The 22,625-nt window shown below is 29.9% G+C and overlaps 1 protein-coding gene across 4 annotated transcripts in view; it reads right to left on the reverse strand.

The window, feature by feature from the left end:
• Positions 1 to 2,175: 2,175 nt before the first annotated feature.
• LOC107455241 (U3-aranetoxin-Ce1a) overlaps positions 2,176 to 22,625 on the reverse strand; it is a 43,825-nt gene continuing 23,375 nt past the window's right edge. For 3 of the 4 annotated variants that reach the window (XM_043053460.3, XM_087163969.1, XM_087163968.1), the window contains 3 exons: positions 20,257 to 20,377; positions 14,891 to 14,991; positions 2,176 to 2,435 (listed from right to left, as the gene is read on the reverse strand). In XM_043053460.3, the coding sequence (XP_042909394.2) occupies positions 2,397 to 2,435; positions 14,891 to 14,991; positions 20,257 to 20,377 (261 nt within the window). In that variant the 3' untranslated portion in view covers positions 2,176 to 2,396. Of the gene's footprint in view, positions 2,436 to 14,890; positions 14,992 to 20,256; positions 20,378 to 22,625 lie in introns of those variants that run through there. The other variant, XM_087163970.1, reaches the window with a different exon arrangement.

The raw sequence follows: 22,625 nt of genomic DNA on the forward strand, positions 1-22,625 counted from the left end.
GATTGCTTACAAATAAAATTAGAAGAAAAAATGTAAAATATTTCTTAAATTTTATACGTTTTTGGACTCTTTTTTTTTTATTTTTTATTTCTCCTTTTTACATACAGACCATGGCCAAATTATTAGACACATTATAAGATTTTATGTAAAGTCTTAATGATAAGGTGATACTATACAGCCTTATTGCTTTTAGTCGGCTGAAACCGGTTTGTACTTGTTTATGTTGGTGTATCAATTGGTCAACATTGTAATGCAATACGTTAAAAATAAATACGAATAAGAAGTATATAAGAAATATCTTGAATTAAAACCCATTACATGTTTGTTTAAATATAAAAGTATTGCGTATAAACTCGTGCAAAACATGTAATTATTAAAACACTACAGTGCGTCTAATAATTAGGTCTAATTATTATACAGTACAGAACCCGTTATCCGGAAATCAGAAAACCGGAACGAAATTCGATAAATTTTCTCGCCTTTTTTTTTAAAAATTTTTTTCCTCATAAGATTTTACGATTTTTCTATCTTTTTTTAAAGATGTTTACCTTACCATCATTTTGGAAATAATCATTAGTGTATTACTTCATCGTTTTTTCTTATTTTTAAGATTATTTCCAAATACTTTTTTTTTTTAGTTTGATTTAACAATAAAAAACGGCTTTTTGTAGCGATTCAGAAAACCGGAAAAATCAGTTATCCGGAATAGCGATTGTCCCGACCGTTCCGGATAATCGGTTCCCTACTGTAATATACTAATATAATACCTGATATAATAAATATTCTGTATTTATATAATATATCGTCTCATTTATCCAATCGTCGAATTTATATTATATGTCGTCTAATTTAACAAATTGATACACGAACGTAAGGAAGTGCAAACCGGTTTCATTATCGTAAAAAGACAAAAGCTGTCTGGTGTCACCTGATAATTAAGATTTTACATAGAATTTTAAAGTGCGTCTAATAATTTGGTTTTTTTTTTTCTCGAAAGTTGGATTATTTATTTATTAATTTTAAATTTAAGTTTTTTTTTTTTTTTTTTTTAAATGTATTGGCGTATGTTTTGTGCATTATTAACATCCTTATACACACAAACAAATCGAAAATCGTTTTACACAATTTATCGATGTAATAAATCTAATTTACCTTAACCTTATACATTGCTATTCTTAATAGCAGTGTTTAAAGGTTTCATTAAACTAATAACTCGTTTTTTTTTTCTTACCCATATGAGATATCGTGTAAGCAGTTTTGAATCTATATAACTTTTTTAATTTATACAGAAACTATTTTTCCCGTTAACGAGTTGTCAAGATTAAAAAAGTTCTAATAAATGCTGTAACTTTTTTCACACTACGTGAAAAAGTTTACCATTTTTTGCTCATTTAAAAACGGCATTAATGTCATGCAGTTACTAAATTTATTGATTTACTGTAATTAAGAGTAAATTATTCAGTGATATTCTGGGACTTAATATATAAATTTTATATGCTTTAAGTTATTTTAGTTTTTTTTTCCTTAATATTTTTGCTGAATTTTTCTTCTGAATTATTTATTAAAAAATATCTTTTATTTTATGTGTAATTAATTTCGATGATTAATTATACTTAAGATTAAATTAATCTATCCTATTCTGAAGCTTTTTACATGTGATGTACGTTTATGATTTTTTGGTGGAGTTTTGGTATTTGAGTTTAGAGTCTATTATGCAAAATTTCGTTTCGAAGCAGTTAATAGAGAAAACAAATTTACCTTTAAAGAGTTTTCAATCTCATTAAATTTATCTTAATAGATTTTATTATTATCATTCTTGTGAAAAAGCTTCCAAAGGGAAAGATTTTACTCTAATTTAATGACCCTTTGCTTATGTATAAATTTGCCAATATGTAATTGTATAATAAAATTCCATAAGGCTGTGAAAAAATGCATTATGGAAAATAGTCAAGGGAAATATTTCATAGGCTATAAAACACCATAGTTTTGTGGCAAAAATTTGTATATCCTATGGAATATGCTATGATATTTTTTATAGCAAACCTACGACAAATTTAAGGGAAGTTGCCAAGAAGGCGGTTTGTGTTTTCTGTGTACTGGTGAAATGTGAGTTCCTCTTGTCTGATTAAATAGACAAACTGGACTTAGCTTATAAAATATCAAATAAGCTTCATCTTAATTGATCAAGAATATTTATTGTGGTCGATAATTTGACAAATAATTCCAATCTTCTTGTCAGATTGTTTTGACAAACTTCCAATATAAAAGGTTATACAATACATTCTTTTTGTGTGATTACAAAAGCTTGAATTACAAAGTGCTTTAGTGCTTCATTTTTTTTTCTTTTTTTTTTTTGAATTTAAAATTTGCTAAGGCAGGTGTTTCTTTTTCCCTGGCTACTCGCACTTTCCATACCTGTTCAGTAAAAAGTTTTTCTGCAAGAAACATAAAACCAAAATCAAAATTGTATAATTGTATACACTTATAAAATGTTTATAAATTTTTAGCTTTTACCAATGAGAAATACGTCTTTTCCATTTTAAAGTTAGAGCAGAAAAAATGGCAACGCGTTGTTTTTTCGATGCGTGGCAAAATCGCGACACGGCTTCAGCTCCGCGTAACGGCGTAAAGTTTAAGTATTGGTCAGATTGATAGTTTTACCGTTTTATTTTAAAGCTTTAATTGAATTAGTGCAGTTCAATGCAATCTTTTGATAATTTGTTTAATTTTATTTCAATAAGGTGTTTAGAATTCCATTCTTTATGAAAACATGAAGGGATTAAAGAAAAAGCTCACAATAATTTTTTTACAGTAAATTAGAATTCATATTAAATATGGAAAGTTTGAAATATTTTCTTATTTTTCATATATTTATTTAAATCTTGATTAAAATGCATATTCATTCGCATAACATACACTGTTAATGTTTTTAACTGAAAGTAGAAGACGAAGAAATTGCGTTATGAGTATAAAAAAAACAACAAAAAAAAAACAAAACAAATATCGTTAACGTGAAATTTTGCACAATAAGGAGCGATTTCTTTAAAATATCATGCACGTTTTTGGTTTTCTTATTTTAATTTTAAATAATAATCGAAATCTAAAGCGTAATAATAACAAAGAATAATATTATGAAGGGAGAATAGTTAAGTATTGTTATAATAGTGTTGAAAATTATTAAATATTGTTGAAAAAGTTATAAATAAATGATTTACGTGTAAATGTTATTAATTTAATGCTTCGTTTGCTGTCTTCATGCTGTTGCGATAACTTCCATTATGATGATGAGTCTTTTATTGCTTGCGTAAAAGCAAGCGCTTAAAGACTTAACTTACGGCTGGGGATGAATCAAGAAAATTCCTATTAATTTCCAATACAAATGGCCAAAATTATCAGGATCTTTTTTTAATAAGCAAAAACAGGTGATTTTTTTTTGTTTAGTGAGTGTACGAAACGGTAAAATGATCTTTACTATTTTATGGTGTATAACCATTTCCTTAACCCCTTAATGATCGGTTATTTTTCAAGAAAACGGTCATAAAAGTGTCTACTTTTTTTTTCCCTGAAAATTATATGAAACTATGTGTATGAACAATATATATATTCATTTTCAATTTTTGATTCGTTTTTAGCTTGAAATTTTTAAAAATTTAATTTTTAGGAAAAGCCTACATTCAGTGTTAAATGTTGGCTTTCCAGCAAGCAAGGAAAATTTTAAAAATATGTGTTTTGAAAATATCCTGGTACTGCTATCTGGTGTATAAAATGAGAAATAAAATTTTTTCCGGGCAAGGAAAAAAAAAAAGAATTAGTTTCCTGCCCGTCAATATCACGGGAGCGAGAAATAACGATCGAAATCTCAACCTGTCATTTTCACGGGAGCGAGAAGGAAGGGGTTAAAAAATAAATTTTATCTTGAGCACAAACCAGGTGCATTCACAAAGAGCCTAACTAGGTAACTTTGCTAAGATTACAAATAACATATCACAAATTCGCGCATTTGATTAGTGCTGATTAGCTGACTTTAGTGCTGGCATCTGGTTTAAAATAAACTAACTATCTATAATTACCTTAAAAATATCCTGGTACTGCTATCTGGTGTGTAAAATGAGAAATAAAATGCTTTCCGGGTAAAAAAAAAAAAAGAATTAGTTTCCAGCCCGTCAATATCACGGGAGCGAGAAATAACGAACGAAATCTCAACCCGTCATTTTCACGGGAGCGAGAAGGAAGGGGTTAAAAAGGTTACTACAACTGGCTTTGGTTATCTATTAAAAAAAAAAGTTAAACTTTAAATTTTGTTATGCTGTAAGCGTCTCTTAAAAATAAAAATTCTTGTTTACTAAAAATAAGAACAGTGAAATCGAAAGTGTCCTAAACTTAGAAAATGAAAGTGATTCTTACATATTTATTATAGATTATTGTAAAAAAAAATTGCGTTCAGGCTGACAAAGATAAAAAATATTTTTCCATCGATGAGATAAGTTTTTTCAACTTTCAAAGGGAAATAAAAAAACGTATTTTGTATATTTCGTTAGTACGATAATGAAGCCTTTTTTTTAACCATACTGAAAGGTAGTTGTAAAACTCTTTTCGGAATTTATATTTATTTTAATTTCCAGAATTTATGCTTAAAAATAATACTATTTAGATCTAAATATTTCTAAAAAGTTAAATTTTCATATTTGTTATGCTGTAAGTGTCACTGAATAATGAATATTCTTGTTCACAAAAGTAAAAACAATGAAGGTAAACAATGAAATAAAAAAAGTCCCAAATCCGAAAATGAAAGTGACTCTAAGGGCGCTTTTTCATTACACGACACGATACCGACAAAATCGGACGACAAATGTGTGAACGACAATGTCGTTGCTGGATCTCTCAAGCAATTGTTTTTTCACTTGTCCGATATCGTTCGTCCGAGAAGTAGAAATTCTTGCTCATTCAATGTTTTGAGCTTGAATGAGCAGTTGCTTGTGTTCTGTTGTGATTTTTCTGAAAACTTTAAATATGCCGGATGATAATCGTCGTCTCAAACTTCTTACTTTATTTTAGAAGAAAAAGGCTAGCAGTGCAGAAACGTTTTGGGTGCACAAAATGGTACTTACAGCTACAGATTTGGCGGTTTTTAAGTGCCGCCTATCTACACCTAAAATTTTTGCGACAAATCATGAAGAAAAACACTCTATTTAAAATCTAAAAATTCGAAACACTTTATTTAAAATCAAAGTAGTCAATCGGATTTCGGTGGAAAATGGGCCGATATAGAGTTTTACATACATTCAAAACAGTCTCAGTTCTTTCACCAGATGTTGTCGCCATATAAACTCTGATAAAATGATGATTCCAAATGATGTCTCGCTGTTCTCCTATGTCTTTCGTTCCTCCATTTAGCACTGCCCTTATTCTCTCAACTATGTGTGTATTTTGAACTCCTGTATCAGGATTAATAAAATGTATACAAATACCTACTTGCTAAGGTATTTGTATTTATGATAAACCTTAGCAAGTAGGAATCCTTCTATTCTCTTTGTTTGATAACCTTTCCAACTGTCAGAATAAATTGTGCTACCATCTAAGCCCCACTTGCTGATCACACTGTCTTAAATTGCATTTCCAAAACGTACGTTTACCAAAATAAAGTTTCATGTCATGGGAATTGGTACATTTTTTTTGGGGGGGGGGGGTAAAATATTTCGCTACTGAAAAAATAAAATTGCATCCTGTTCTTTTTTGGCAAATCCCAAAGATGCATTTTCGTAGCACTAAAAATGGTGTCAGAAATCAGCAAACAAGGCAACAAGGAATCCAAAAGATAACTACATGCGAAAACGGGGTTGTTGGGAGCGAACAACAGGATTGCTCTTTATTGGCGCATTTGAACAACTTCTGCAACTACGCAAGTACCCACGAAATAAATGAGGCAAGATATTTTGAAGAAGATTTTTATGTGCTTTTCCATAAGCTACAAAAAGTTCCAAATAAATTTTTTAATTACGTCTGAATGAGAGAAACCAAGTACAAAAGTGATGTTAGTGAGGAATAATTTTTATATGGCTTTTGAGTTGGCGTCTGCTCTCAAAATTATGTCTGCAATCACTTAACAATACTTAAATTCTTTAAAAGTTTTAAAGTATTAACGTTTTTTTAATCGAATTAAAATATTAGTTTCACTTAGAATAATTTTTTTTAGATGATTTTTTAAGTGAGTTTTACCAAATTTATCTTATGAAGCCGCTCTATTATGTTTCAAAAAAATGTTTCAGTTGAATCAGGGAACATATTTTTTATTATTCAATCAAGCAGAAACCAGTAGTTAGATCGAGTTCTGTTTGAAATACATAAGGGTCTTCATTTGCTTTCTTATCAAACCATTACTATTATAAAAATTATTATCTCTTCATTAAAGCATATAATGAATTTATAAAAATTTTCAATAAAACTTTTATGATTGGCTAAGTCTTTCAACAATAACATAATGTAAAAAATGCTACATCATAAAATTAATAACTTATAACCAGACATGAGAATACATTATATAAAACTTTTATTTTCAAATTTTGCAGTTGACATGATCAAATAAACGATTAAAATTGATTAAAAGAATAAAATAATGATATCAAAAGAGGAGATACAACAGAAAAGCACAATAACAAATAAAATCGCCACAGTTTGATGAGAAACTTGCTTGCCTAACCAACATTAGATTCCGACAAACGATATCGACTTGTCGGATACGACATAATCGTTATCGTATCGGTGAGTGAAAAAGCACTCCGTTGCTGACCATGCATTTTACTTGACTCTATGTCGTTCGCCGACAATCGGATCCGTTTTGTCGTTATCGTGTCGTGTAATGAAAAAGCGCCCTTACGTATATAATTCAATAGTGGTAAAAAAAAAAAAAATTTGCGCTGCAGCTGACAAAGATATTAATAGTAATTTTCCATTGATGAAATAGTTTTTTTAAGCCTTCAAAAAGGAAAGAAGAAATGTGTTTTGTATATTTCATTTGTATAATAATGAATACTTTTTTATATTATACGGTACTGTAAGATTGTTGTGTAATTTTTTCCAGAAATCATATTTATATATTATGTTACTGATTGTTTAACACCAAACCCTCATGTTTTAATGAATCCATAACTGCTAATATATATATATATATATATATAAAAGAATGAAATTTTATTTAAAAAACCGGGAAAAAAATATATAATCTTTTCTTCAGCCCACACGATTATATCCGCAAAACAGAGTGCTTTCTGATATTGTATCAATAAAGCCAAAGCAAAATATATTAATACAATAGTGTGAGGAGCACTCAAAAAATTTTTTTATAAAAATAACAATAAATAAAATAGATTACAAAAAGTAAAAATAAGTAAAAATAACGTGTAAAAATAAAAAATAAAATGAAATAAAAAGTAAAAACATTAAAAAGGGGCTATAAAGCGAGTAGCAAAATCAAACTTACATGGACAAAAATTTTTCAAAAATGATTTAAAAATGTTTTCGCTGAAAGATTGCCAGATTACAAAATATGAAAACAAAAGATGAAAACAAAAGCGCAAATTGAGTGTTACAAGAGGGTTTTAAAGTGTCGTTCTTACTGTACTGCTGAAGTGATTTGTTATTCTGAGATTTGATTTGTTAGTTACCAAGGATGGGCTCGAAATGGATGTGCGCAAGGTAATATTATACTGGATAATTTTAAAAATTGATCATAAATAGTTTTAAAAGATAGATGTTTATTTAAGAAAAAATATAAAATAGAAAAGAGAAATGGAAAAACTGTATAAAACTGATAAAACTGTCCATGTGCAAATCCATTTCGGGCAAATCCGTGGGTAAAATTGTTTGCTAAAAATTTCTTTATTAATTTATACAATTTTTCCATGTGCAAATCCATTTCGGGCAAATCCGTGGCTAATATTATCTACTAAAATTTTTTTCTTTGTTAATTTTTCCATGTGCAAATCCATTTCGGGCAAATCCGTGTTAAAATTATCCATTAAAATTTTTTTCTTTGATAATTTAAATAATTTTACTGTGTGCTAATCCATATCATGCAAATCCGCAACTAAAATTATTTGCAAAACAGGCAATTAATATTTCTCTTTTCTCTTTTATATTTTTTCTTAAATAAACATCTATCTTCTAAAACTATTTATGATCAATTTATAAAATTATCCAGTATAATATTACCTTGCGCACATCCATTTCGGGCCCATCCTTGGTAACTAACAAATCAAATCTCAGAATAACAAATCACTTCAGCAGTGCAGTAAGAACGAAACTTTAAAACCCTCTTGTAACACTCAATTTGCGCTTTTGTTTTCATCTTTTGTAATCTGGCAATCTTTCTGCGAAAACATTTTTAAATCATTCTTGAAAAATTTTTGTCCTTGTAAGTTGATCTGATTTTGCTACTAGCTTCATAGCCCCTTTTTAATGTTTTTTCTTTTTATTTCGTTTTATTTTTTGTTTTTACATGTTATTTTTACTTTTTGTGATCCATTTTATTTATTGTTATTTTTATAAAAAAAATTTTTGAGTGCTCCTCACACTATTGTATTAATATATTTTGATACAATATCAGAAAGCACTCTGTTTTGCGGATATAATCGTGTGGGCTGAAGAAAAGATTATATATATATTTTTTTCCGCTTTTTTTTATTAATATATATATATAAGCTGTTGTTTGTTATTTTTTTACTTATTATCTCCCCCCCCCCCTTTTTTTTCATATTCTTCATTTTGAACTTATCTAATGAGTTCTGTTTACTTGCAGCTTAAGCGCAATAAATGATACTTATTGTTTTTCTTAACTTACTTCGTGTTTTCTTGTATTTATTTATGTATTATATATATATATATATATATATATATATATATATATATATATATATATATATATATATATATATATATATATATATATATATATATATATATATATATATATATATATATATATATATATATATATATATATATATATATATATACCATACAACATGCAGGACCACCTTTATCTCTCAAAACTGCTAGCACCCGCCGTGGCATTGATTCCACAAGGTGCTGATAGGTAGTCTGAGGTATCTGGTACCAAGCGCTCACCAACTCGTCCTGCAATTCCCTCACATTGCGAGGGGGTAGCGTGGCAGCGCGAATTTGGTTTTCCAAGTAGGACTACAAATGCTCTATTGGATTGAGGTCAGATGAATTTGGGGGCCAAGACATGACTTGTAAGTCACTGGAATGCTCCTCGACGATTCGACCCTTATGTCATGGTGCATTATCCTGTTGGTAAACACCATCCCCCGCAGGAAAAAACTGTTGCCATGAATGGGTGAACCTGGTTTGCAAACTATGTTAAAGTAGCTTACAGACGTCAGGGATTGTTCTTTGAGGATTATGGGTCCTAATGTGCCCCATGAAAATATTGTTCCTGGGCGAGAAACCATGAAAACCTGGGCAAGCCCATTGTTATAGATGGAGGGAGGTCATAATGTAATGGCTCTTTGGTGTATATTTTATCTAAAATCTGATTTATATATATATATATATATATGTATATATATATATCTATATATATATATATATATATATATATATATATATATATATATATATATATATATATATATATATATATATATATATCTATATATATATATATATATATATATATATATATATATATATATATATATATATATATATATATATATATATGTATATATATATATCTATATATATATATATATATATATATATCTATATATATATATATATATATATATATATATATATATATATATATATATATATATATATCTATATATATATATATATATCTATATATATATATATATATATATATATATATATATATATATATATATATATATATATATATATATATATATATATATATATATATATATATATATATATATATATATATATATATATATATATATATATATATATATATATATATAAAATCTGAAAAATTATAAAATTTTAAAGAGATATTTCCAAATATTCACTTAGTTAAATAATTAAACCTCTTAGAATCTTGAAGGAAGACAAATTCATTTTAATGCAGGGTTATTCATAATTCCCTCCGGGGTTTCGAAGCGTGATATTAAAAAAACGAAGACGAATATGGCAAAAAAGAACATATGAAATTATTCCGAAAATATTCAAGTTTTAATTGAAGCAGTTGCCGGTAGATGGCAGTAACATGTACCACTGAAGCCAGTTGTAGTAAACATAAGGTTGTAGTAAACAGAGGGAATTGTGAATAACCCTGTACTAGCATAGCATTTTAATTAGGAAATTTCGCACTTTTACATTAGTTTCAGTACGTACGTAAGATGTGAGAAAATGTGAATGCTCGCGTTTATTTTAGATGTTACGCTTATTTACGTTATGGGGGGCGTAGTTTATTCTACGAAAACTAAGGTTCCTATACAATTAGAGCTGAACTATCAGCCATGTTGGAGCTGACAAGTTAGCAAGTTAGTATTAGCGTGATAGTTTGAAGGCTATTTGGATACCAAAAATTATTGATATGGATGGTTGAACGATGGTAAATTGTACAAACAGTTTAAAAAAAGGCTTTCGAGTGTTAAGATTTCCTTCAAATTTGCAAAGAAAGAAGAAATGGATAATAAATTGCAGAAGATACAATTGACAGCCTGGAAGTGGAGCTCGCTTATGTGAGGTAAATTCACATTTATTTATAAGTTGTTAGATTTATTTACTTATATATGTAGTATATAAACGATAGTAAGTTGTTGGAATTTGTTTTTGAATGCTCGTTTTCGTCTATTTTTTTTTATAAAAAATAAGTGAATAACTTTCAATTGTACAGCTTTAACTATGTACCAAATATAGGAATTTGCATTGAAAATTGCGTTTATTAAGTATATATTTATTTTAACTATGAGTTTCAAACAAGATTTATTGATTTATTTATTGACTTTAAATGCTTATGTGCAATAAAACTAATAAATAAAGGCAAGAGACTAGCTGAATAAGTATTCTCCAGACTTATTTCAGAATCATGGCTGAAAGCTCTTATATAGCAAGACGGAAAAAATGAAAAACTGGTACCAAAGTCATTTTATTATAGCATTTTTTCCGAGAAAAATAAAACATCTGTAACTATCAAGATTTCATTAAGATATTTACATCTATATATAAATCTGCTTCTTTTCCAAGATAAAATAGATATTGTTGAATAGTTTAAAAGGAGAATAAGTTAACTCCTCCCAAAAACTAGCAATAACTGAAATGGTTTTAGTATCAGCCTTTTCTTTTTTCCGTCTCGCTTTCACCCCTGTTCAGAATCGCCAAGTTTTGTATTCACTTTTAAGTATATCTTTTTGTCATATTTACTGCTTTTTAGTGTTATTGTTTGTATTTATTATTTACCTGCTTTTCGATGTATTGCTTTTTATTTCACTAAGATCAAGTAGCTACTTTCTTAATCTTGGCTAATTAGATTTGTTTTTTAGTTATTTATGGTAATATATAGCCTAAAGTTCAACGATTTGTTTCCATTTATCATGAGAAATCTATTTCATATGCGACCTTTCATATATTTTTGGATCTACCAATATTTTTTTCTTGGTAATTCTCGTGTTAAATTGCTGAAACAATTAGTTTCTGTGTTGGAAAATTTCATGGGAATATGTTTAAAAATTGTATAATCCAAATTTTTTATTGTGATTTAATTTAAGTATGGAAATAAAAAAAAAGTATTCTAACTAAAAAAGTATTCTAACATTTTGAAGAATCTCAACTATAAATAGTTAGGATGGTAACAATAAATTCAGATCTGATGCTATTCCAACAATTTTCAATGTTCTAAATTCCTTAAAAATTCCTCAAACAAAGCTGAAAGTAATAGGCTGTCCTAAACCTTTTTCAAATATTTATAAGCTTAAATCTAATGCCAACTAATTCCTCTCCATTTGCTTAATTATTATTCTTATTTTATTATTAAAGAACCAAAAATGCGTAAAAACTATTACTAGTTATGAATAATATATAGATCAATTTTTTTAAACTGTACTCCTTATTTATGTATTACTCCTTTAAATAAATGTTATGAAAATGTGATTTGAAATAAAATATTTATTTAAATAAATTATTTAAAAAATTTTCATGCGTCGTTTCTTATCCTCCCAATATGACACTAGTTTCTATTTATTCTAATAATGCTATTCATATAATAATAATAGCTAAAAATCTTAATTCATCTTGTCCTTTTATGTTTTAAAAAAAATTCAATGTCTCAATTGAAAAAACTAATTTCAAATTAATTTTCGATTTGGAAACAAAATGTATTACTTCTAATGATTGTAGACATTTATATTTAGAATATTGCATTATAAATTTAATTATCAGAACATACTTAAGAGTATTTCAGGTCAAAATATGTTTTTTTTCTATTTAATTTTGTTTAAAAAAAACATGAAAAGAAATTGGAAAAACCCAGAACTAACACAAGCATAAAATTTAGTGCCATATTTATTTCGAAATCATTAAAAAACGATTGATGTAATTGGCATGTAGCACGCATAGATTTTTTTATTTAACGCTTTTAATCGGTAATAAAATTTACAGTGAATTTATATGAGTATTAAAAAAAGTTTCCGAAAAACAATGTTAATCGATGCACGGTTTTCTTTACGGATTATTCTATAGTTTAGGTTAACGTCGCTTGTAGCGATAATTTGCCAAATCTTGTAGCTCTTCATTACTGGTGGAAAAGCTTTTGCTCCGAAATGGATGATAAATCGGAAGATGGAATGCAAATTTGAAGAGATGTATTGATGAAATTTAAAAAATAAATCGCGTGATCTTAAAACATATAGCTCATTCAATTAATAAATAACTAGGAGGCTTCGCCCCTTGCTTGCTGGCACTCGCAAACCCCCGGAACTGCTTCGCAATCCGATGCTCGCTTTGCTCGCTCATTGGATACGTTCTTAACGTCTAGCTTTTGTATACTTTTTTGAACACTGAAGTTCCGAAAACTTTTCACTGTAGAAAATTCTAAACCTGTGCATTTCAATATTAATTTGAAATTGCAAACAGTTCGCATATTTTTCTTAATCACACTATTCTAAATTTCAGTTGTTGAGAAAAGTAACTGTTGTAAGTTTTGTTTTAAAATCTTTTTCACCAGAGGGCTAAAACCATGTGTTGTAAAACAATATGAAATAGTACTGAATGCCGGATGTAGAGCATCGGCTTCGATGAAGATAATTTTGTGAGATTTTTTTTTGATAATTCGGTGAGAATTCACCCGATTAGACATATGATGCTCACTACGTGCTCTTGCGCGCCGAAGCCTATCAATTAAAACGTATTAGCGTTTTATATAATATAGATTAGCCATATGATGCTCACTACGTGCTCTTTGCGCGCCGAATTCTATCAATTAAAAATGAAAACTGTTGACAACGCGAGAAAAGAAATATCATCGGTTTTATTGATACATACGTACGTATTAGCGTTTTATATAATATAGATATATTTTATTGTTGTCTGGTTTATACTACGGTTGTCTATTTGTACTTGTTTCATAAGTAACTAAATATATTTTTGCTATTTTAAGATTATAAATCAAATTTATTTTTGAACTGTTCTGATCAGTTGAAAGATGTTAAAAAATCAATAGAAGTTCAAAAATCATTTTTGAAGTTATACTTCTTATGTGACTTCCAACAAGGTTGCGTTAAACGTTTAAAGCTACATTTTTATTGGTCGGGAAATCACGTGGTAGGATCCAGTTTTCCTTCATTCATTTCTATAATGTTTTGGTTCTCACTAGCATAAAAATAATAAAAGTCATAAAAGTATTGTTTTTCTATAAATATTTTTTTAGTTTGTTTTGACACACATATAATTTAATAGGATAGTATTTTTTATTTTCAAATTTAGTGGATAACAATTGTAAAAAATAAGTGAAAACAATCCCATGGACAATGCGACGGATTTAAGGTTATGTCAAGGTACGTCTCTTGTAAATATCAATTGATTGTGTCTCTTCTGAAATTACATTATGACGCATTCACATACATTAATAATACAAATACATTTTCCAGGGCGAGACGATGAGGCAACCACAAGCACTGCCACTGGTTCAAGAGGTTCATGAGGAAAAAATGCACAATATTGCCATGATTACAGAGCACGGAAACGAGCGGAGCAGGAAAAAGAGTGGTTGAATAGAACTAGTGATCCTTCTACGACTGCTCATTCTTCTACAATTAACGGCGCAGGTTGCGAAGCTTAACTTCTTTCGCGCGGAGGGACTCCACGCACTATTTTTTTTTAATATATTGTTATTATTATTATTAATAAGCAGCATTTTCTATCGCTGAATGTATCATAATATCACGTGATCTAGCAATCTATCAAATATATAATCTAATAAATTTTTTCTGCTCTAAGAAACTCTGTTTTAAGTAGAGCAAATTTGGTTGAATCATATGCCACAGTTTTAAAGAAATAGTCTATGTCCATATTAAATCTTCGTTTTGATTTTGTGGTCAAAGTGAAAATTCTATTACAATACCTAAGCTTTTTTAATTTGCAGATTTTTTCAAAATCTCTTATTTTGACATGCGTGAGTTTGATATTTTGTCACAGGCTAAAGTGAATTTCACCATAACTGACATACGTAAGCTAATGTAATAACGTAAGGTAATATTACGGAAGCTAACGTGAATGCGTGAAATCTCCCTAATATTAATAAAAATTTCATAGTGTGGAATTTTGATGTTTTGAACCTGGTTTAGAGATGTTTAAAGATAGGAAAAGATGCATAAAATACTTTTAAAAGTCAATATGTACTTACTTTGTCATTGGATTTTTTACATCTTAATCCATTAGAGCAAGGACAATAGTTATATATAGAAAAATCGGCATCTTTACCCTTATTAGTTTCGCACATTTGACCTATAAATAAAATATATTTTACAAGAACAAATGGGTAGCAAAATTATTTTGTATACAGTAAAATTTCTAATTAGCTGAAAAAAGCACCAATTTATCTTTATTCATTCATACATTTTTCACCCAATACAAGAGGAAGAAAAAATATTTTCTCTGATAAAAATTACGATAAACGCCATCTCTTTACACTCATCCCTTTTTTTCATATTACACACACCTTATTGTCCACCTATATTTCCTTATTGGACGGAGAGGCTATCTCCTTTTTTCTTCATTTTTTTTTTGTTGCTTTGTAATTCAGAAACTGAAAGTGATTTGCATTTCATGTTTTTATGACTTTATCCAATTTCAGTGCTTATTTAACCCCTTGGGGACGGGTGATTCAGAAAAGCATTCGTACAAATCAGAATCAAGTTGTAATTCAATAAAAAACGGTAACTTAAATGTAGTCGTTTCTAATTTGACAGACTTACTTTGCTTTTACTTTAATTATTGTTAGTTTAATCATATATATATAATCAATGTTAATTCAAAGTATAACTAAATAGTTTTATTTCGAACAAAGTAATGGTGAATTAAATAAATCAAACAATTATAAGTCCGCCCTTAAATAAACTGCTAAAGAATTACTTTTATTACCAGTTTTATCTTTTTATCCTGGTTGATACGGCTTTATGCTGGCACGTATTTGTGACAGTCGGCGTGAAAGGATTAATCGTTCTAGTGTTAGTGTTATAAAAATGTATATATTGAACCAAACAGCCCAGAATTATGGTAGTTGCCATAGTGATCTCTATAGTCTGTTCAACGAGAACTGATAGTGAAAGTTAACAAAGCGGTGTGCTATTTGGCGCAATATCGTTGTCTGCTTGGCGCTGGAATAATGACAAATGGCGCCTATCATTCAAGCAAAAACTCTGATTTTTTAAAGGGTTGTTTGTTACGCCGTGGTGTCTTTTTGCAGGTGTTTTCATGAGGGATATAGAAAATAAAGTGATGGATTTAGGTCCTCCTTAAAAACGGCAGAAGTAATCTTACATAAGTAAAGCTGAGAAGGAAATAATATTGAACATTTATAAAACAGAAGTGCATTCAAAACCAGATGTTCTAATCATTGATGTGGCTGACCATGCAGCTTCTGCATCGGAAGTTAGCACAACTTCTGTTTTCAGAATTATTAAAGACTATAAAAGAGATGGTATATTACATTCACCGAAGAGGACTAAATCTCGTAAAACGTTTTTGGATGACATTGATGATTTCGACAAAAATGCTGTAAGAAGAAAAGTTCATGATTCTTTCCGCCGTGAACCTATTGAATTCGAGGTTTACAAACTGCTTTTTTTTAATAAGTTAAGTGGGTATATTTTTCTTAACAAAAGATTTTATGAGACATATAAAAAAGTTCCAAGTTTCTTTTAGTGTAACTATTTTCGTAATACTTCCCTTAGAAAAATAAAGATAACAGTTTATAAATACAAATAAATTCAGTTTCTTCAAATATGTTTTTAAATCAATCGGTGAAGCATAAAATTATTTTAATATTATTTAACTTTTCATAAATTTCTTAAAAAATTGTAATTATGAAAATAAAGAGTATTTTTTTAACATATTCTTTCAATTCTATACGACTTTTACGATGGAATTATAAAAGTTATGTTTTGCATAGATATTTATGCAAAATATATTAAAACTAATGTAATTTAAACTTAAAAAAAAAACATTAAAACTAGTCTCAAAATAAAATTACGTGTTTACTGAAACAATTAGAAACTTATTTTCCTGTAAATATATTAATTTTGCACTTTCTTATCTAATTTTAAGGTATCAAAAACCGAATATCGTTTTCGTTTTTCTATAAAAGCGAAAGCTCTATCGATTCAAACGAAATCGTCCATTCAGCGAAGAACCGTTGAAGTGGCAAACGTTGACGATCAAACAGTAACCCTTATGTTTACTTGCACTATCAGTTCTCGTTGAACAGTCCCAAATTCCTGATAGCTTAGCTTAGGGTGTAAGGCATACTTTGATATATATAAGATTACAAAGTTTCATTAAAAAACAAGTGTATCTATAATAAGACTTCAAAAAGAAAAGAAAACTCAATTATATAACAGTTGGGCTGAAAAGTTCGTAGGCTGACACAAAGATGGGGCTACTATTATTAAAAACATATGATTTTTAGTTAGTTCTAACCTTCAAAAGACACATGTATAAATTTGACAGCTGTCGGACTGACAGTTTGTGAGATATAGTATTTTTAGTTAAGCAACTTTTGTTAGTTTGCAAACAATGGATTAAAAAGGAATTTCGCGTATTTATAAAGCATTGCTTTCTAGCGAAAAAAAAAATACTCTTGAAGCCAAAGCCTGGATTAAGAAACATTATTCGAACTCTGTACCAGGAAAATCAACCATTGAGAAGTGGTTTGCTAAGTTTAAACGAGGCAAAATGAACACCGACGAAGATGCGCTCCGTGAACGCCCCAAAGAGGCTGTTAGCGACGAAAATATCAAAAAAGTCCGCAAAATAATTTTAGATTACCGTAAAGTGAAGTTGATCAAAATATCTGAGTCTCTAAAGATATCAAAGGAAAGTGTTAGACGTATCGAGAATGAATATTTGGGTATGAGAAAGGCAAAGTGGGTGCCGCGCGAGCTCACAATTGACCAAAAACAACAACGAATTGATGATTCTGAGCTGTGCTTGAAGCTGTTTAATCGTAATAAATCTGAATTTATGTGTCGATATATGACAATGGGTGAAACAAGGCTCCATAATTTCACACCGGAGTCCAATCGACCGTCAGCGAGTGAACTGCGCAAGAAGAACCAACTCCAAAGCTTGGAAAGATGCAAAAGTCAGCAGGCAAAGTTATGGCATCAGTATTTTGGAATGCTCATGGTTTAATATTCATTGACTATCTTGAAAAAGGAACAACCATCAACATCGACTATTACATAGCGTTATTGGAGCATTTGAACTTCGAAATCGCAGAAAAACGGCCCCATTTGAAGAAGAAGAAAGTGCTGTTTCATCAAGACAATGCACCGTGTCACAAGTCAATAAAAACGATGTCAAAATTATATAAATTGATTTTTGAATTGCTTCCGCATCCATGGTATTCTCCAGATCTGGTCCCCAGCGACTTTTTCCTGTTCTCAGACCTCAAGAGAATGCTCGCTGGAAAGAAATTTAGCGCCGATGAAGAAGTAGTCACCAAAACTAAGGCTATTTTGAGGCTAAATACAAATCGTACTATAAAAATGGTATCGAAAAATTATATGACCGCTATAATCGTTGTATTGCCCTTGAAGGGAACTATATTGAATAATAAAATGAAATTTTATCAAAAATTTTTTTTCTATGTAAGCCTACGAACTTTTCAGCCAACCTGTTAAGAAACTAAACAGGGTTCCCGCGGTCCTTGAAAAATTTAAAAAGTGGTAGCAAATTTAGGGTGGAGCTACAATATACTTTTCTATTTTAATAAACTTTTTTTATCGTAAAGTGCTTAAATTTTCGTGCATATATATATTTTTTAGAAAACAATTTTTAGTGGTGGCTACACAGAAATAAAAATGTCAAAATTTCTTTTATTTTTATTACCACTTTTTAAAATTCTCAAGGACCGTGGGAACCCTGCTAAAGTATACGATTAATTAAAAAGCCAGCGTTCCGTTTAATGAAATATTTTCGTTTCGAATAAAATACCATAAAATTTTGACTATGTTATGTTTTTATTAAATTATGGGTAATATGAATATGTTTTTATAAATTATGAGTAAATTATAAGTAATTATGAGTATATTTTAAGATTTTTATTTCTAATATATCCACACACAAGCAATCTGGGAAGGGCCAAACTGACCCCTGCTATGCAGAAATATGCATAACATATTTCCTAACATTTAAAAACTAAATTTTTATCTTTTTAAATCTTATTTTCCCTTACCTAAGTTAGATTTTTTTTTTCACGAGTGCATTGGCATTTCACCAAACGTGACGCAAGAGCACTAGAAGTACGCATGCACAATTACTTATAACCTTACATACTTGTAGCGTAGGGAAGCTACCGTAAATTTACGAAAGCGATACCTTACAATTTAAGATGCTGTACTTTAAGTAAAACTGTGATTCTATGAGCAGAAAAATTTGGTAGATTAAAGATTTTGATGAATTCAACGATAAAGAATGCAGCTTATTATTATTATTAATATCAATACTTTAAAAATATTATCGAACTTTATTGATTATTTACCTCCTTTTAACTAAATTGCATTGTTAAAATAATTTTAAAATAGCGAAAATATATTTAGTTTCTTATAAAACTAGTACAATTAGACAACAATAATGTTAAACAAAATATAAATAAAATTATTTTTTATTGAATGAACTAATTAATGCAAGATAACTTGATTCATTTCTAAATTTTTTCAATACGCATTAAAGTTCTTTTAAATCTGCATTCCATGTCCAAAAATATAAGAAAGAAGAAGAAGATTTAACAGCTATAAACAGCGTTTTTGTAGCTTGCAGCGTAAGTCTGGCCAACATAACCTAAAAATACGGGGAATCTAAAATAGAAGCAAGCATGTGCAGTTGCTTCAATATTGCGCACGAGCGTAATATTCGGAAGCTATATATACGGAAGCGTACGAGACTAACGTAAAAGTGAGTAATCTTCCTGATCTCTTCTTAATCATAGACGAAATAAAATACGAGGAATACAGAATAAAGTTAATTAGTTTATTGTATTTAATTATGGTCGGTAAGGAGCTGGGCCCATGTCCGAGAGTTCATGGGTTCAAACCCCAAAGGCCGAAGTCTCCCCGTGTAGTAAAGTGACTAATGCACGTTAAATCTGTCGAGTCGCAAATGTCCTCCATGTTCCCAAAACAAATCAATACCAGTGGGGTTACTGGATTGGAGATCGATCGTTCTCTGATTTAGGTCAAAATTACGATCTGTGGATGAATGAATGGATGCATGAATGGGTCTGCCCTATAAACAGGTGTGACGTATGGTGTGGCAGAAGTCGAATCCTTGACCATAGATGGCGCCACTGGAAAACAGGAACAATCGCACCCCCTGCACTAAAAAACTGGCATACGTCAACAACATTGTATTTAATTAGTTTCATGTATGATCTCTAATTTTGCATGGCTTTTTGACTTATTTGAACAAAGTTTTTAACCCAATAACAAAAGAGTTTCCTATAAAATTTGGTTGATGAGCAAGAACTATTTGAGGAAGAATCATATTTACCTTCGCTTCCACGTTTTTGGCATATCGAGGGCAAGCGAAATCTATTTCCAGGGATATACATACAGCATTCATCCGCTGCACAATCTCTATTGGCTCTACACTCGATCTCTGCTTCGGTTTTCTTGAATAAAAATACAAAAATTATAAATTAATAAACACAGTATACTCTTGATACCTCACACTTATATATCCCGAAAACCTTCGAATGTTGGAAAAAGTATTTTTTCCTGGCATTACATATCCACAAAATTTTCATTTTAATTCCCACGTCAAAGTTTCTTGTTTTTTTTCTCTTTTTTTTTTCAAAGCCTTGTTATGTCAAAGCCTTGTTTGAAGTAAACTGTAAGCCAATTATTTTCTGTTCAAAGCTTAGTTATTTTTGTCTTACTTTTAAAAATAAAATTATCATTATTGTATTTAGACTTACAGTCAACAATCATATTGCATACATAATTATGAGTAGTTATTCTTATGTTTTTATAGGCTTTAATTTTTAGAGTACTATTTTAAAATGTATTTTTCTACATTTTTGAACAAATTTAGCTTTGAATTTGTTATCTCGGAAACTCGCTATCTCAAAATTTTTTTAGCGTCCTTTCAACTTTAATGTATCGAGAGTATACACTAGTTTATATTAATTTGTACTCGATTTTATTTATAATAAGCTGACTCCGTACTGGGAAAAAAGAAATTGAACCATTAATAAATTAAAACTGAAAAACAGTACGAAGTCATGCTCAAAACGAAAACCCCTATACAAACTCAATTAATAAAGCTAAATCAAAAATAATTTCTTTTTCTTTATTATTATTATTTTCTTATTGCTGGCTTTGCATTATTAGATTAGGTGAAAAACATTTTAGTGGCTCCTTCCATCAAAATAAAAATTAACTGCACTGAGTGTTCTTTAAAATAATGATTTCAAAACTTACCTAAATTAAACGATTTTTTCTGGTTCCTATCGCTGTTGAAGACCAGTAAAACACATTTTTCTACATTATTTATATTGAAACTGCCTAGTATTAATGCAGTTTTAATAGGTATCAAATATATTAATTTTGTCTACATTATACACCGAAGAGCCATTATATTATGACCACCCTCCATCCATTACAATGGGCTCGCCCAGGTTTTCATGGTTTCTCGCCCAGGAACAATGTTTTCATGGGGCACATTAGAATCCATAATCCTCATAGAACAATCCCTGACTTCTGTAAGCTACTTGAACATAGTTGCAGACCAGGTTCACCCATTCATGGCAACAGTTTTTTCTGCGGGGGATGGTGTTTACCAGCAGGATAATGCTCCATGACATAAGGGTCGAATCGTCGAGGACTTTCAAGTCATGTCTTGGCCCCCAAATTCACCTGACCTTAATCCAATACAGCATTTGTAGTCCTAATTGGAAAACCAAATTCGTGCTGCCACGCTACCCCCTCGCAATGTGAGGAAATTGCAGGACCAGTTGGTGAGCACTTGGTACCAGATACCTCAGACTACCTATCAGCACCTTGTGGAATCAATGCCACGGCGGGTGCTAGCAGTTTTGAGGGCTAAAGGTGGTTCTACATGTTATTAGCAGGGTGGTCATAATGTAATGGCTCTTCTGTGTATTTGGTACTTGTTAAAATTGCTTCAATTACCATACAAATTAAAGTGTCCATGATCTAATTAATTTTAGCATCATTTTGAATGAGCAATATTAGTATCGCGATTTAGACAATCAATATTAGTATGGCGATTATTCATATTCCTCCTGAAAGAATTAGGTCCCGCAGTGGACTGATCGTTAAGACACGGTTCCCAGCAGATCACCGAAGTCAAGCATCACTGGCTGCGGTCAGTGTACGGGTGGGTGACCACTTGGATCAGTCTGCGTAGGGACCGAGGGTGTGCTGTATTGGTCCTCGTTAAACTGTGCTACCGTAAAGTGCTCGACTTCACGTGCAGGTCGTTGGGCTACCGAAGCGGGGGTGCCGTCCCCTCTGCAGAGGATCAAAATTGTGATGGCATGTCTTCGGATCATCCTCAGGGATGTTTCCCAGACCGTCGCCAATAGCCCATTGTGCAACTCTAGTGCGACGTAAATGAACTACAACAACAACAACCTGAAAGAATTAGTATCTTTTATCCATAAGTTTTGCTTTTCGGAAAATAATTCATAATTAATTTCAATTAGGACCTATTACCAAGATAAATTAAGCATTATCGGCGTCATAACAGCATGACAATTTTTACGCTTTTAGTAAACGAATGAAAACCATTGCACTATTAATTTTGAAGCTATTACTATTGAATTAATTGATTTGCACTATTAATTGAACTATTAATTTTTTAGTACATAGCTCATACTTTTGTTTTAATTAGTA

The sequence above is a fragment of the Parasteatoda tepidariorum genome, chromosome 5 (genome assembly GCF_982258835.1).
Source record: "Parasteatoda tepidariorum strain Cologne lab strain chromosome 5, Ptep-v5.0, whole genome shotgun sequence".
Lineage (NCBI taxonomy): Eukaryota > Metazoa > Arthropoda > Arachnida > Araneae > Theridiidae > Parasteatoda > Parasteatoda tepidariorum.